At 43.1% G+C, this 13009-nt stretch overlaps 2 protein-coding genes across 2 annotated transcripts in view; one reads left to right on the top strand and one right to left on the bottom strand.

Annotated features, from left to right (window-relative positions):
- The window catches only part of RNF207 (ring finger protein 207), a 39019-nt gene extending 36260 nt beyond the window's left edge, over positions 1–2759 (top strand). Inside the window, exons 18-19 of the mRNA XM_077837496.1 lie at positions 59–151; positions 1651–2759. Of these exons, the coding sequence (XP_077693622.1) occupies positions 59–151; positions 1651–1807 (250 nt within the window). The 3' untranslated portion in view covers positions 1808–2759. The remainder of the gene's footprint in view (positions 1–58; positions 152–1650) is intronic.
- Positions 2760–2974: 215 nt separating this feature from the next.
- Positions 2975–12629, bottom strand: ICMT (isoprenylcysteine carboxyl methyltransferase). The gene is made up of 5 exons (XM_077837497.1): positions 12405–12629; positions 11866–11954; positions 10532–10701; positions 8509–8726; positions 2975–7535 (listed from the first exon to the last, which is right to left on the bottom strand). The coding sequence occupies exons 1-5, from the start codon at positions 12615–12617 to the stop codon at positions 7353–7355; spliced, it is 873 nt and encodes a 290-aa protein (XP_077693623.1). The 5' UTR covers positions 12618–12629; the 3' UTR covers positions 2975–7352.
- Positions 12630–13009: the final 380 nt, after the last annotated feature.

Raw genomic sequence — 13009 nt, forward strand, 5'->3', positions numbered from 1 at the left:
AAAATACAGCGTACCACCAAAACCGCTGCAGCTCACTCTGCTTTTCATCTCACTGTAGACTGCAAGAACCCAAGGAACTGAAGGATGACCAGACAGAGAATCTGCTCAAAATGTATGATGACAGCACAGTGACCAGCGACACAACACACAGGTAGAGGAGGGGGTGGAATGGTTAGAATGCCGATGGCTTATCTGAATACTTGATATCAAAATTAGTCAAGCCACTGACAAATTAGCTAGTCATTCGTTTCCATATAAAATTGTCAGCTAAAATACTGAAATTAGGAAATACAAAGGGAAGACTTCCATAGAACCTCGGCGCTGCAGGTAGCGTTAGGCACTGCCAGGGGGCACACACCGAACAATGTGGTCAGCAACAAGTGCCCTGCATTTTGCATCAAAGGTAGGGTCCATGGGGAAGGGAGAGGTGGTGGGGGTTTTGGTTTTTAGCCAGACTGTATCCTGGCTAAAATCCAGCTCAAGCAATTTACTTGCTGATCCCACCCCCTAAATTTCTTCACCACCTTCCCTAAATTTGTTTTTCTACTAAATTTCGAAGTTCCAGAAACACAGGACAGTATCTAAACAGAATTAACTCAGTATCCAATTACAAGAGACAAAGGGGAAGAAAAACATACCTGCAGTAATATTTAAACCAAGGGTTGGTTTCTCAAGACGGTCTCTAAGGTCTTAGAAGCTGCAGCTGAAGCAATGGGTGCTAAAGAAAATCCTGAGTTACAGAACCCTGAGAGACTAGTACGTAAATACACTATTGAATTGTTAGGAACATTTGGTGGAGAGAACAAGGAAGGAGGAGAAAAAGAGGAAGGGGATTACTCTACATGAATGAGGAAAGTAACATAGCCAAAGATCCCTGTCGTCCACCACTGCATTGCCACAACTGAGGGAAAACGTGGGGAAGAGATGGAACAGAGCCACTAAAAGCACATTACAGTACTGCCCTGCAACAATGGCACTCCACCTCAGAGGAGAGCGTAGAGCAGCATCAGGAGACATGGTCCTTTGAGTATCTTTAATGTACTGCAGAGGAGGGTGGTACGGCTTCCTTCATTGTTGGTGAAACTCCCTGCAGTCCTGGCTATAGCCAGGTGCCAAGTGTTAATAGCTGGAGTTAAGTGCTAGAGAACTGCTGTAATTGGAGCCTGGTTTAATCAGTGAAGTGACCCAATTAAGGATCAGTCTCAGTCATCCCATGCAGACTTGCAGCATTTTACATACTGTATGAACTGGAACTTACTTTGAGATATTTTATTTAAAAAAAAATGTCCATGTGATTTGTGCTGTTGCAATTTTGCTACACAAAATACAGCAAATGTGGAAAGTGTAAGAATAAAACTATTACACAGCAACTATTGCCCATGCCAGCAGTAGACTGCCCAGAATCTCTCTTCTAAATAAAAAGAACGAGGAGGACTTGTGGCACCTTAGAGACGAACAAATTTATTTGAGTTCAAATAAATTTGTTAGTCTTTAAGTTGCCACAAGTACTCCCCGTTCTTTTTGCTGATACAGACTAACACGGCCACCACTCTGAAACCTCTTCTAAATGAGAGTTTGCTAATAAAATATTCAGGCCATCTGACAATTAGATCTTTTTGTGATTTAGCCAAGGTGTCTTTTCTGTTCTAGGAATGACTTGACAAGAAGCATGGAAGACAACAGGGAGCCCAAAGTCGACAACCGAATGCTGAACATTGTCACTGAGGATCCCCTACTGAAAGACACTTACAGAACCAAACAGAAAGGTGGGACGGAGAATCCGAGCCAGAAAGATTGTGCAACTTAGGCAAGGCAGAATGCCAAGAAGCCGCACGGCTTTGCATTTCATATATGCAAACAAAAGACTTAAATAGGAGTTTCTAAAGTACATTTATGGTTGAGTCAGATTGGCGTGTTAGAGGGGATCTATCCATTGAAATAAAAACTTGACAAGATGGGGAGGACCAGCATTTCCAAATTTAGTTTGATGAAATTGAGTCTTGAAATGCAGACTAAGGCTTCACCAATTCAGTGAATCTAAATACTGTTCTCATTACATTACCAGATGGTTTTTACTCAGTTATGGTCTGACTTCGCAGGCCAATTTCTTTGGCTGTTTGTGGATTTTCAACAATGTTACACTGTATTTTTCTGCATCAATAAATTCAAACCTCTATTCAACAGAGAAGTCCAGTATCTCCTGAGTCAGAACTCTTTGGTGGGCCCCCATCAGGTCAGAAACTTGTTATTGGAATTGGTCTCCTTTCTCCTTCACGTGAAAACTTTGAAAAAACAAATATTGATATATTTCACACCTGAAATCCCTTCTTATCTCAGCTGCTCAAAGCGAACTGTAAACTCTTGGTGGTGAACCTAGAAAAATGGAGTATTAATAAGCCTAATTTTGACATTGTGCTATCACTTTATTTTAAATGCATGAAAACAGCTAGCTCTATGTAAGTTTTATTCCCTCTACCCCTACTCCCTGCCCCAATGAATACAATTTATTTAAAAGTCTAGCTTAGTAAACAATGTATTCTTTGTAAAATGTGGAATGTAGCTATTTCCTCAAAAAGAAAGTCACCTTGCATAGCCTTGAAGCTGGGTTTTGGGGCAGTTTATGGTTTTGGGGTGGTTATTTTTGGGGAGGAATTATTTTTAACACTTCTGCACTTTAGTGTAATGAGATCAGTAGGACTTCCTTGAGTTTTTATGCTGTAGACTGTTCAGAAGTCTTGTTTTCCATAAAAGATGTACACTGCTTTGTATATTAAAAATCTGAAAAAATAAAATGTCAGTTGATACTTCATGCAAGTTGTTACTATAGCATGCCTACACCCACCAGGGAATTCTGGGAGGGCCAGACTACATGGGACAACTACCCTCCCACCAGCAGACTTCTCAGAAGATAAATTTCCTTCTGATAAGTTTCAAAGAGAATATGTTTCCCTTATAATCACCACACCTTTTCAGGTTATTTTAACCAAGTAGAGTTTTATTTAATAAATGGAAAGAATTCTCAAATCTGCAAAAGAAAAGAACCTTCAAATATCTGTAATGAACATTTCTTCATGTAAGAAAAAGGGTAGAACTACTCCATTTGTTTAACACACAGTTGGTCTCAGCAGGCCCAAATAGACTGTGGAGTGATTCTAGTAAACATTAGTTTTTTTCAGCACAAACAGACTTCAAACATCTTGAGATATAACAAAGTAACAATCTCGTATTGCAACAGGAATGTTGAGGTGTTTTCAAGGCAGAAGACGACTTCCTCCTCATATGCCAATCCAATGACAAATTGCCAAATAAAATAAAGACAGTGAGATCAGAAGCTACTCCAGGCAGTAAGAAAGTGCAATAGATGGACAGTTACTCTGTGCCATTATTTGAAAGTTGTATCCTGACCGTCAAAGAACTCTTACTCTGTGCTACAAGCAGAAAATGAAAGTCAAGGAACCAGGGCAAAGTAAATTCCTAAAGTTATAACATGTTTACAAAAAGCAACAGTTTTAGAAATGAGTTGTTTACAGGGTGACTAAGTTACTTTTTGTCGGACATTAGGATAAATAAATGCTCAACGTGTTCTTACTAACCCTTCACCCCCACTTACATTATTAATAATCTAGTTTCCTTTTTGCACTCAATCACTCTGTCCTTCACAAACCTTTGGACAATAAAAATGGACAGGTCAGTTTCACTTTCTGGTTCTGCTGCACTAGCTTAAAATTGCAACTTTTAAACTGCAAACACTGCAAGGGATAGTTTAAATACAAGCTAAGCAGGTGACTTGAAAAAACCCTATGGAACACTTTTGCAACCTATTGAGCACATAACAAGTCCTAAATTTTTGACCTGAACAACATGATAGCGCCTTTTACCCTTGTTAGTAAATAACGGTCAGTGAGCAAGAAATCCGATTGTTGACAAGTTTCATTTGGTAGACTGCTTTAAAAATACATAGAATTTTATGTAGTCTGTACCTCTTCTCAGTGGTTAAGATGTTTTCCCAGGCTACATAAATACTGTTTGCAGTAGTGAGTTGAAGTCCTTTCCCACAGGACTTCATAAGTTAATTGCTAACATGAGACTGTGCAAACCTACCAAAGGCCAGAATCAAGTTCTTATTCACTGGGTACAGAACTAGAAGCTGTTCATTGACCATACGTCTTTGACCTTTTAAAAAGACTCTGACCTGCAGCATGTGCCAAAGGGTCCATTTTGATGAATAAATCAACTGAAAACCCAATTTGAATTAAAGGGTGATCTTCATTTCTTTGTGAATGCTGACTCCCCTTTCCTTTGGGAATGAGGGCTGCAGCAATCATTCCAGATATTTACACCACAAGATAAAGTACTAAGATCCCACACTACTGTGCCATCCCCAGAAGTGGAACATTAGCGCTATGTAAACGTACTTGGGGCAAACACCCACACCTCATTTTCAAAAGCGATTTCGTGTTTGACAGTTTTGCCGTAGGTCAAGAAGTATAAAGATTATTCTTCCGACTCAGCACATCTTGGGATGAACCTACCTGCCCTGCACAAATCTGATGTTTGTGCAAGTTCTAGTCAAGGTGAAATAGTAACAATAACTTTGGGCCACTGTCACTATATCAAAATAAATTTCAGCAAGGCCACTGGAGAAGAAAGTGCTTTCACTGACCACTGCATCAACCAAGTAAATCATTTCCTGTGCCCATTCATATTCTTGCTGAGAGACACAATCTAAAGAAAATGCATTTTCACTGTGACAACAAGATCCTACAAAGGGCTTATTCAACAGAACCTGAGGCTTGGTGGGTGCTAGTCAGAACCTCCAGCTACACAGATGAAAAAGGTCCTCTTCCAACATAGCTATAAATGTTACATTTGGGTGTTGACTCAGAACATGCAGATAAATCCCAAACTCAAAGGGTAACTGTAGTATCGAGGCACCAGAACGGAGGTCATCAGTGACAGGTGCATTAGGAATACCCATGATGCCTCACATGAGCTAAGTGCTACCCCAGGCCTATTAACGGTAGCTTGATGAGGGCTATCGCAAGCACAAACAGCCGTGCAGCCACGGTGGCACGAGCAACGCAGGGTACGCACTGACACGTTCCCGGCAGGTCTGTATTCTGCACGGCGCAGATGTGCCTCCCGTGCCGCTACTCAGGCTACCGTGGCTACACAGCTATTGCGCTAGCTCTCGCAGACTAACCGCCGGTACGCGTACACGGCCAGGGGAAATTATACCTCCAGCTCACAGTGCGATGCTTTTCAACGCTCAGGGCCGAAGTGCTTTGCAAAGAAGGTCAGCATCATTATCAATAGCAGGTTTAGTTATGAAACATTTATACAATGGAAAAACTCATATGAGAAACATCTTAACAAAATAAGCGCAGTCAAAAATCCTTGTTCGTATTAAGTTTTTAACTGGTTTGAGATTTTTTCTGAGGTATGTTGGCTACAGACAGCAAAATGTAGAACGCTCTTTCAGAAGTACATTGGAGGCACTTCTATTGCAAAGGAAAAGCAATCGGAACGGGAATCAAGTCCTTACAAATAATTTGCAGAGGAAAGACAACATTAACCAAATACAGCCCTGCTGAAGTTTCATATCCCTTTCCTCAAGCAACAAATATATTCAGTAGGAGATTTAATATAACAGTGGGTATTTTAACTAGAATTCAATGCAGCAGGTGCCCTGAAATTTGAAGGCATAACTTGGGTAGGAAAAGGCTTTAGCATGATGGAAGAGAGAAGAGATTAACAATTTGTCCCTACATCCCTTCGTATGCAGGTTGACTGAAATTTGACTTCCAACTTGTTTGGTACATGCCTCGTTTTAATATCCAAGTATGTTCCCAGTGGTATTTCAATTGTAAACTTAAGCACTCCAAACTACCAATATAGTCATCAGCACCACAAAAAAACTCTACCGAATTATAACCCAACAGAAGTTGGCAACATCTTTACAAAAGCAGCTTCTGCCAGTGCTCTATTTCCTGAACTATGTTACAGTACCTTAAGGGAATACTTCAAGTCAAGCCATTACCTGTCAGCATACAACTCTCATTCCACCAAGAAAGTCTATCTGGAATCAAGGAAACAGTGAACTTCTTTGGTATATAGTAACAGAAAATAAATTATACCACAAAATCTGAATACAAATCATATCCAGAATGGTGAATATTTAGAATATCACCAGTTAATCAGAAAAATATTTTCCTACATTAGCTTATTTTCTGGAAGCGTTTCCCATACAGATGAAACATCCAAGTCATATTCTAGAACCAGGCAAGAATCTTACCACCTAAGGCCTTTTGCAAGTCTGCCAGCTATTGTTCTCTCTCTGCATTTCACAAAAACAGGAACAAACTTGTAATTTCTCTGAATTAAACTTATTTTCATGAGTGAACTAAAAGTAGAGAAAGAGCTAACAACTAAAGTTATTTAAATAGGATTGAATGCAGCATGATTTTGAAGACTGTGTTTTACAGAAGCAAGTTTACAATTTGACAGAATAGAGTCTTGCCAAGGGGGCTATGGGAAAACGACAAAATGAGAATGAAACTTAAATTCATGGCACTAGGTAACTGATGGACACAACTGAGTTAAGTTTTCAATCTGAGCTTTCATGATGTTTAATGAAAGATTATTTGCGATTTAAAAAAGTTTGAATACCGAAAGAGCCCCCTATTAACATTATATTAGGAGACAGTGCTTTATGCCGCACTGTCAGTCTTTCAGGTAAGCATATCCCCAAAACGGTATGTAAATTCATGCATTTAAAAGACAGAGATTAAGGGCTGGGTTCTGACAGCCCTCCAAGCAGGACATTACCACACTGACTTCAGTGGGACTTCCACACACTGCAGGCTTGTCGAGTCAGGTCCAGAGAGGTTAAAGCTGTGCTGTTTAGCTTTTTTATGGGCAAAAAGCTTTAATTTTAAAGTTTCACCATAGAAATATGAGCTTCCAACTAGCACCCTTCTAGTGCAATGGTAGTTCCTAGTAAGTGCATAGCTCATTCTTCAACAGAATCGGTTAACACATTTCAGTACAACTCGCTGGTGTAGGTAGAGTGAGACATCTTTTCACCAGCATTATGCTTCATTTTAGGATCACTACAGATTAAATAATCCAGAAGATCCCTCTATGCATGTAGGAAGGACTCATCTTGATTGAGCTTCTGGTTTATTTGCAAGGCGTTCCAGCTGCCTAGCCTTTAATGAGTCTCCAAGGGATGACCAGTAAACAGAGACTGGCTACCACTACAGCGTGTCACAATATAGTGCCATGCATAGTTCCTTTCCATATGATGCCTGGAGCTGGATGTTCACTCAGTCAGTTTGACGTTTCATGTGTTACAGTTCCACTTTAACTCCCTTGATAAAAGGCAGACCTGATGGCACTTTCTTTTTATACTCCAGGTACTCCTCTCCAAAGAAGTGAATTAACGTAAACTCCTCTTCTTCTATTCGCTCTCTGAAGAATCTCCAGGATGCTAAAGTGTAGCCAACAACACAGACAGGATTACAGAGTAAGACCTGTAAGAGGATACAAGTGGTTACAGTCCAATTCAGCCTTGCAGAACTCTGTTCACCCTGGGAAAGGTTTTTGGTTGGTTGTTTGAAAAAACAAATGAAGTTTCATTAGTTGTCCACAAAGTGTATATCTGCAGTATGGCTTAAAAGGTCCCCATTCTCCAAAAACAAATTTTTAGAATTTTGTTCTTGATTGGAATCCTATCTCTGCATTCTAGCCCGAATATGACAAATTAGTTCTGATGAAGAAAGAGCACTGACGTTTCTTCCTATTGTAATACCAGACCCAAAGAATATGCTCCTGCTAAAAGAATTCAGGCTTGTAAGGCTTATGCATATGTGGTTTGCATATTTATAATTTTTCTTTAAAAGATAGCAACAGACACCATCACCACTCATACACTACAAGGTTTACATCTCGGATACTCTATGCTTGTTATAAACGAATTACAATATCTAATATACTGACATTTTAAGTTACAGGAGTACTGTAGTTGGTTTCAAGTATTTGACCTGGGTTTTATATACACTAAACTTACTTAGCAGTCCTGTACAATACTAATATTCAATCAGAATAAGGCAAGTCTGATGGCTTACTGGAAGACACTTTGGAAGTAAAGATGAAAGGGAGGCCTGGACACACCCTGGAAGCTTTAAGGTCCAATGGCTAGCAGCAGATCACACCTTGAACCTCTGAAAGTGTTCCAGCTCAAACCCACGCTCCATTGCCTCTGCTTAATTCACACAGAAAATTAAGGAGATATGGTCTTCCCAAACATCACACATGATGGAGAGTTCAGAGGCCAGCAGTTTCATGATTCACAGCTAAAAGTGTACTGGTGGAAGACAGAATGTGTCAAAATCCATACCAGGGACTCCTACAGTTGATCATTTGCGAAACAGATTAGGTACAGGCTCTGGGCAGCATTAAGAAAAACTAGAAGATCAAGATAGCTAAGTGTATTTTATACAATACCTGTGTTCCAATACTCCAGTAAAACCATCCCACGTAAGATGGGTGCCGGAACCACCCATATACCCCACTTGTCACCAAAGTATGAGTATCCGATTTCTCATTCTGAACAATATGGTTGAAGTTGGAGCCAGCTGTGAGCATGGCAGCTTTCCTCAGACAATCCCCAAAGATCACCATCAATAACCCTACTGCACTGAGCCAGGTGATTTGCTTCATTTCTGCAAGTGAATAAGTACTGGTCATAACATGTTTTAAAAGTTTACTCTTTTATTGCAGGTAAAAAAATAAATTTAGGGTTAGAGGCCTAGGGCAGGGAGAGAGCACCTTCAAAATTCATTAATCTAACCTGATGCATCCAGACCAAAGCCCCAAAGTTATTATGTAGTATCCCCAAGAGACTGATGTGCATGCTCTTGTTGTTTTAAGATAATATATAACATAAATGCAGTGTGACCGGTTTCAGAGCAGTAGCCATGTTAGTCTGTATCAGCAAAAAAAACAGAAAAAAAAAGAAAAAAGAAAAAGGAGGACTTGTGGCACCTTAGAGACTAACAAATTTATTTGGGCATAAGCTTTCGTGGTCTAAAACCCACTTCATCGGATGCATGCAGTGGAAAATACAGTAGGAAGATATATATATACACAGAGAACATGAAAAGATGGGTGCTGCCATACCAACTGTAACGAGATCAATTAATTAAGGTGGGCTATTATCAGCAGGAGGAAAAAAACCTTTTGGCCATCCTGATTATCACTACAACAGGTTTTTTTCCTCCTGCTGATAATAGCCCACCTTAATTAATTGGTCTCATTACAGTTGGTATGGCAGCACCCATCTTTTCATGTTCTCTGTGTATATATATATCTTCCTACTGTATTTTCCACTGCATGCATCCGATGAAGTGGGTTTTAGACCACGAAAGCTTATGCCCAAATAAATTTGTTAGTCTCTAAGGTGCCACAAGTACTCCTCGTTTTATTTTTATAAATGCAGTGTGTGTTGTACAATTTTAGTCTATAAAAATTAAACAAAACATTTTAACAAAAGTCTGATACTCTATTTACTCTTCACCAGCTATACTGATAAGGCAGCAGTGTGTCTTAACTCTTCCTGGTGAATCGAAATGCAAAGGCAGAATGGTCAGAATACACAGCTCCAAAGAGAATCTAACCCTAGAACTGCGCACTGTTTCTTGGCGTTTCACAAGTTGGATGGGGTTAAACTGATGTGCTCAGTCCTCAGAGGAGAGCAAATGCACTCTACCAGACTTTCCCCACCAATTCAAGAGCAGCACTGAGGAAGCCATATCCAACCCTCTTTGGTCTGACATGGGATACTGGCAGTGCGGAAGCCATAAATACTTCCCCCATTCCAGAAAACTGGTTTAAAAAGGTTTCTCTAAAAAGACAAAGAATCCCAAAATAATTGATAATTATTGGTAACATGAATCTTACTTGAGCACTAACAAAATCCAGTCAGCAAGGTATGTCCTCTTCAAACTCTTTTTAACAGAATGCTAAACATTCATTGGTATTCCAGATTGCCTAAAAACTATCCTCCGTTTCAAGAGTCAATACAGCATGCAAAGTGTTTGGGAATAAGATAACTGTCAGTACACTCTCATAAAATCTCTTCTCCTTTAGACACCCTGTCACAGAATAACTAGATGTGACTAATCAAGCCTAACAGCGTAAGTGCCAGGTTTCATCCTTTACCATGCTTTATTAGAATCCCACATAAATGTATTTAAACACCAACACGCTGAGCCAGACCTATATACAAGGCAAGAAAATGCTGGTGCTGCTTAAGTCAGTGGCAGAAAACCCAGTGACTTCAGCAGGGCCAGGACTCACCTAACATATGCATGAGAATAATTTAATCCTAGGAATTTTTCTCCCTTTATGAATTGCTTAAAATGTGCTGCCAACGCAGTCCCTGCACGTGAAATATAGCCTATAGTCACACGGGCAATTGGTCTTCTCTTTAAAAACTTACCCAAAAACCTCAAATAAAACTACTGACCTGGATAAATGATTTTTTCAACTGTGAACTCTATCCAAGAAGAGAGAGCAGCTAGATTATACTCAAAACTGTGGTTTAGGAGGAAAGAGTCCAAGGACAAACTTCTGGGATTATTGATCGCTGTCACCAAATACTCAGAATAATGGAACAGTGACAAGGAACACATATACCTAGAAAAGAAGAAACCCACCAAAATTAAGATGAACTTAATTTATTTAAAAAGTCCAGTTATGTTTTGCTGTGTTTATTTCTGGAATCCTATGTTTTGAAATCCATGATACTCTGTTGACCGTTCACAGCAGCATAACTAGAATTCTGCAACTCTTGTTCTCCACTATTTATTCATGTATGTTAGGAACAAACATGTTATTTGTGTAAGGTTATGTACACATATATATTAAAAAAAAAAACTTAAGACTTTCACTTAGGAGGAACTGGAGGCTTCAAGGCATTAGTAATACAATTATATTTAAGGGCTTGTCTACACTGGCAATTAACAGCACTGCAACTTTCTCACTCAGGGGGGTGAAAAAAACACACCCCTGAAAAAAAGGAGTACTTGTGACACCTTAGAGACTAACCAATTTATTTGAGCATGAGCTTTTTGAGCATGTAGCTCACGAAAGCTTATGCTCAAATAAATTGGTTAGTCTCTAAGGTGCCACAAGTCCTCCTTTTCTTTTTGCGAATACAGACTAACCCGGCTGCTCCTCTGAAACCACACCGAGTGCAGCAAGTTTCAGCGCTGTGAAGCGCTAGTGTAGACAGTGCACCAGCACTGGTAGCCGGCCCCTCCTGGAGGTGGGGCTTTTAAGTATGCTGCGCCGTGACCACACAAGGCACGTTAAAGTGGTGCCAGTGTAGACGAGCCCTGATGCAAGTCAAGCAGACCAAAGCAGCAGGTAGAGACTGTATTAATGCCACAGTGCCAATCGATCCTGCAATGCCAGGGGTATTGAGTAGATAACCTAATATTACACTTTTCCATCTCTGATCTCTAGCAATAGGATACCAAACCTCCCACCTCTCGGCTATTGGTTTGAGGGCATCTATTTCACTTTCAGTGCACCTCAACCTTCACTGGGAGGCACTTAGCTGGAAAGGCCAGGAGGGGAGTTAGATGTGCCTGACCATTCAGTCTCTGGCTTTCTTCTTGGACCAAAAACCAGTGACAACTATGCAGGTTTTCTGATGCAGTCGCCTGGCTTACATGAACAGGGCTGAGACCCGGCAGGCTGTTCAGCACAGGTCCCCGTACAGTCACCGTTTTCAGACCCTACTGACCTGCGCTGCACACAGGTCCCTGTCCCCACCTTAACAAAGGATTTCCTTACCAGCCAAAGTGCTTCCATGAGGATTGTCCAAAGCTCAGCAGCAAACCACAGCCGAAGGCAAAGCCCAGGAAGCAGGCCCGGATCGCGATCTGAAGCAGAACATTAAACACAGAGCTTCCCGTCTCTGCCCCAGAGCAGCAGCCCCGGCTCCAAGGGGCCCTGCCCCCAACCGGTCTCGTGTCCCAGGTGTAAACACCGGGAACGGAGGGATCCCGCCCCACAGCCAGGCCCCGCGGGGCAGCCCCCGCGCGCCCCCAGCAAGGCCACGCCCCCCCTCCGGGGCAGCCCCCGCGCGCCCCCAGCAAGGCCCCGCCCCCCCTCCGGGGCAGCCCCCGCCCCCAGCCCGCCAGGCCCCGCCCCCCTCCGGGGCAGCCCCCGCCCCCAGCCCGCCAGGCCCCGCCCCCCCTCCGGGGCAGCCCCCGCCCCCAGCCCGCCAGGCCCCGCCCCCCCCCGCGGGGCAGCCCCCGCCCGCCCCGAGCCAGGCCCCGCGCGCCCCCGCCACCAGCGCCGCGGCCCGCCCCAGCGCCCCCGGGCCGCACCTGGTAGAGCGGCGGCCGCCAGAGCAGCAGCAGCAGCGCGTTGATCCCGGCCACGTGCAGAGCCAGCGCCGCGCGCCCCTGGAGCCCGGGCCCGGCCAGCAGCGCGGGCGGCGCCGACAGCAGCAGCGGCAGCGCCGCCACCGACGCCCCGAGCAGGAAGGCGGCCAGGCTGGCCCGGCCCTCTGCGACCAACCTCCCCTCCGCGGCGGCCATGACGGCGGCCGGCCCGGCGGCAACCCCGCCGCGCGACACAAGTCTCGCGAGAGGAGCGTCGACGGGCCCAATCTCGCGAGACAGCGCCGGGGAAGCCCTGGAATCTCGCGAGATTCCCCCAGCCGGCTCAGGGTTTCAGGGGCGAGGCTCCGAACGGGTCGGTCACGGTGCGGCCCTGCAGCGCCCCCTGTGCAGCGGAGGACGCAGGGCGGCACTAGCTTTTGTACAAGGGGGCTGACTCTTGAGTAATGGCTCACTAAGCAGAAATCGGTCCTTATGAATGGGATCCCCCACCAAGGGCCTGAATTATGATCTCATTTGTACTCATTCCATACATAACTTCACTGGTTCCAGTGGTTTCAGAGCAGCAGCCGTGTTAGCCTGTATTCGCA

The sequence above is a fragment of the Eretmochelys imbricata genome, chromosome 18, assembly GCF_965152235.1.
Source record: "Eretmochelys imbricata isolate rEreImb1 chromosome 18, rEreImb1.hap1, whole genome shotgun sequence".
In the NCBI taxonomy this organism is placed as follows: Eukaryota; Metazoa; Chordata; order Testudines; family Cheloniidae; genus Eretmochelys; species Eretmochelys imbricata.

Coding starts and splice junctions, on each gene's coding strand:
- ICMT (XM_077837497.1), bottom strand. CDS start 12,617: ATGGCCGCCGCGGAGGGGAGGTTGGTCGCAGAGGGCCGGGCCAGCCTG. Junction 10,702..11,865: donor TCATGGAAGCACTTTGGCTG/GTAAGGAAATCC, acceptor CTTCTTTTCTAG/GTATATGTGTTCCTTGTCAC. Junction 7,536..8,508: donor ACTGGAGTATTGGAACACAG/GTATTGTATAAA, acceptor ATCCTCTTACAG/GTCTTACTCTGTAATCCTGT.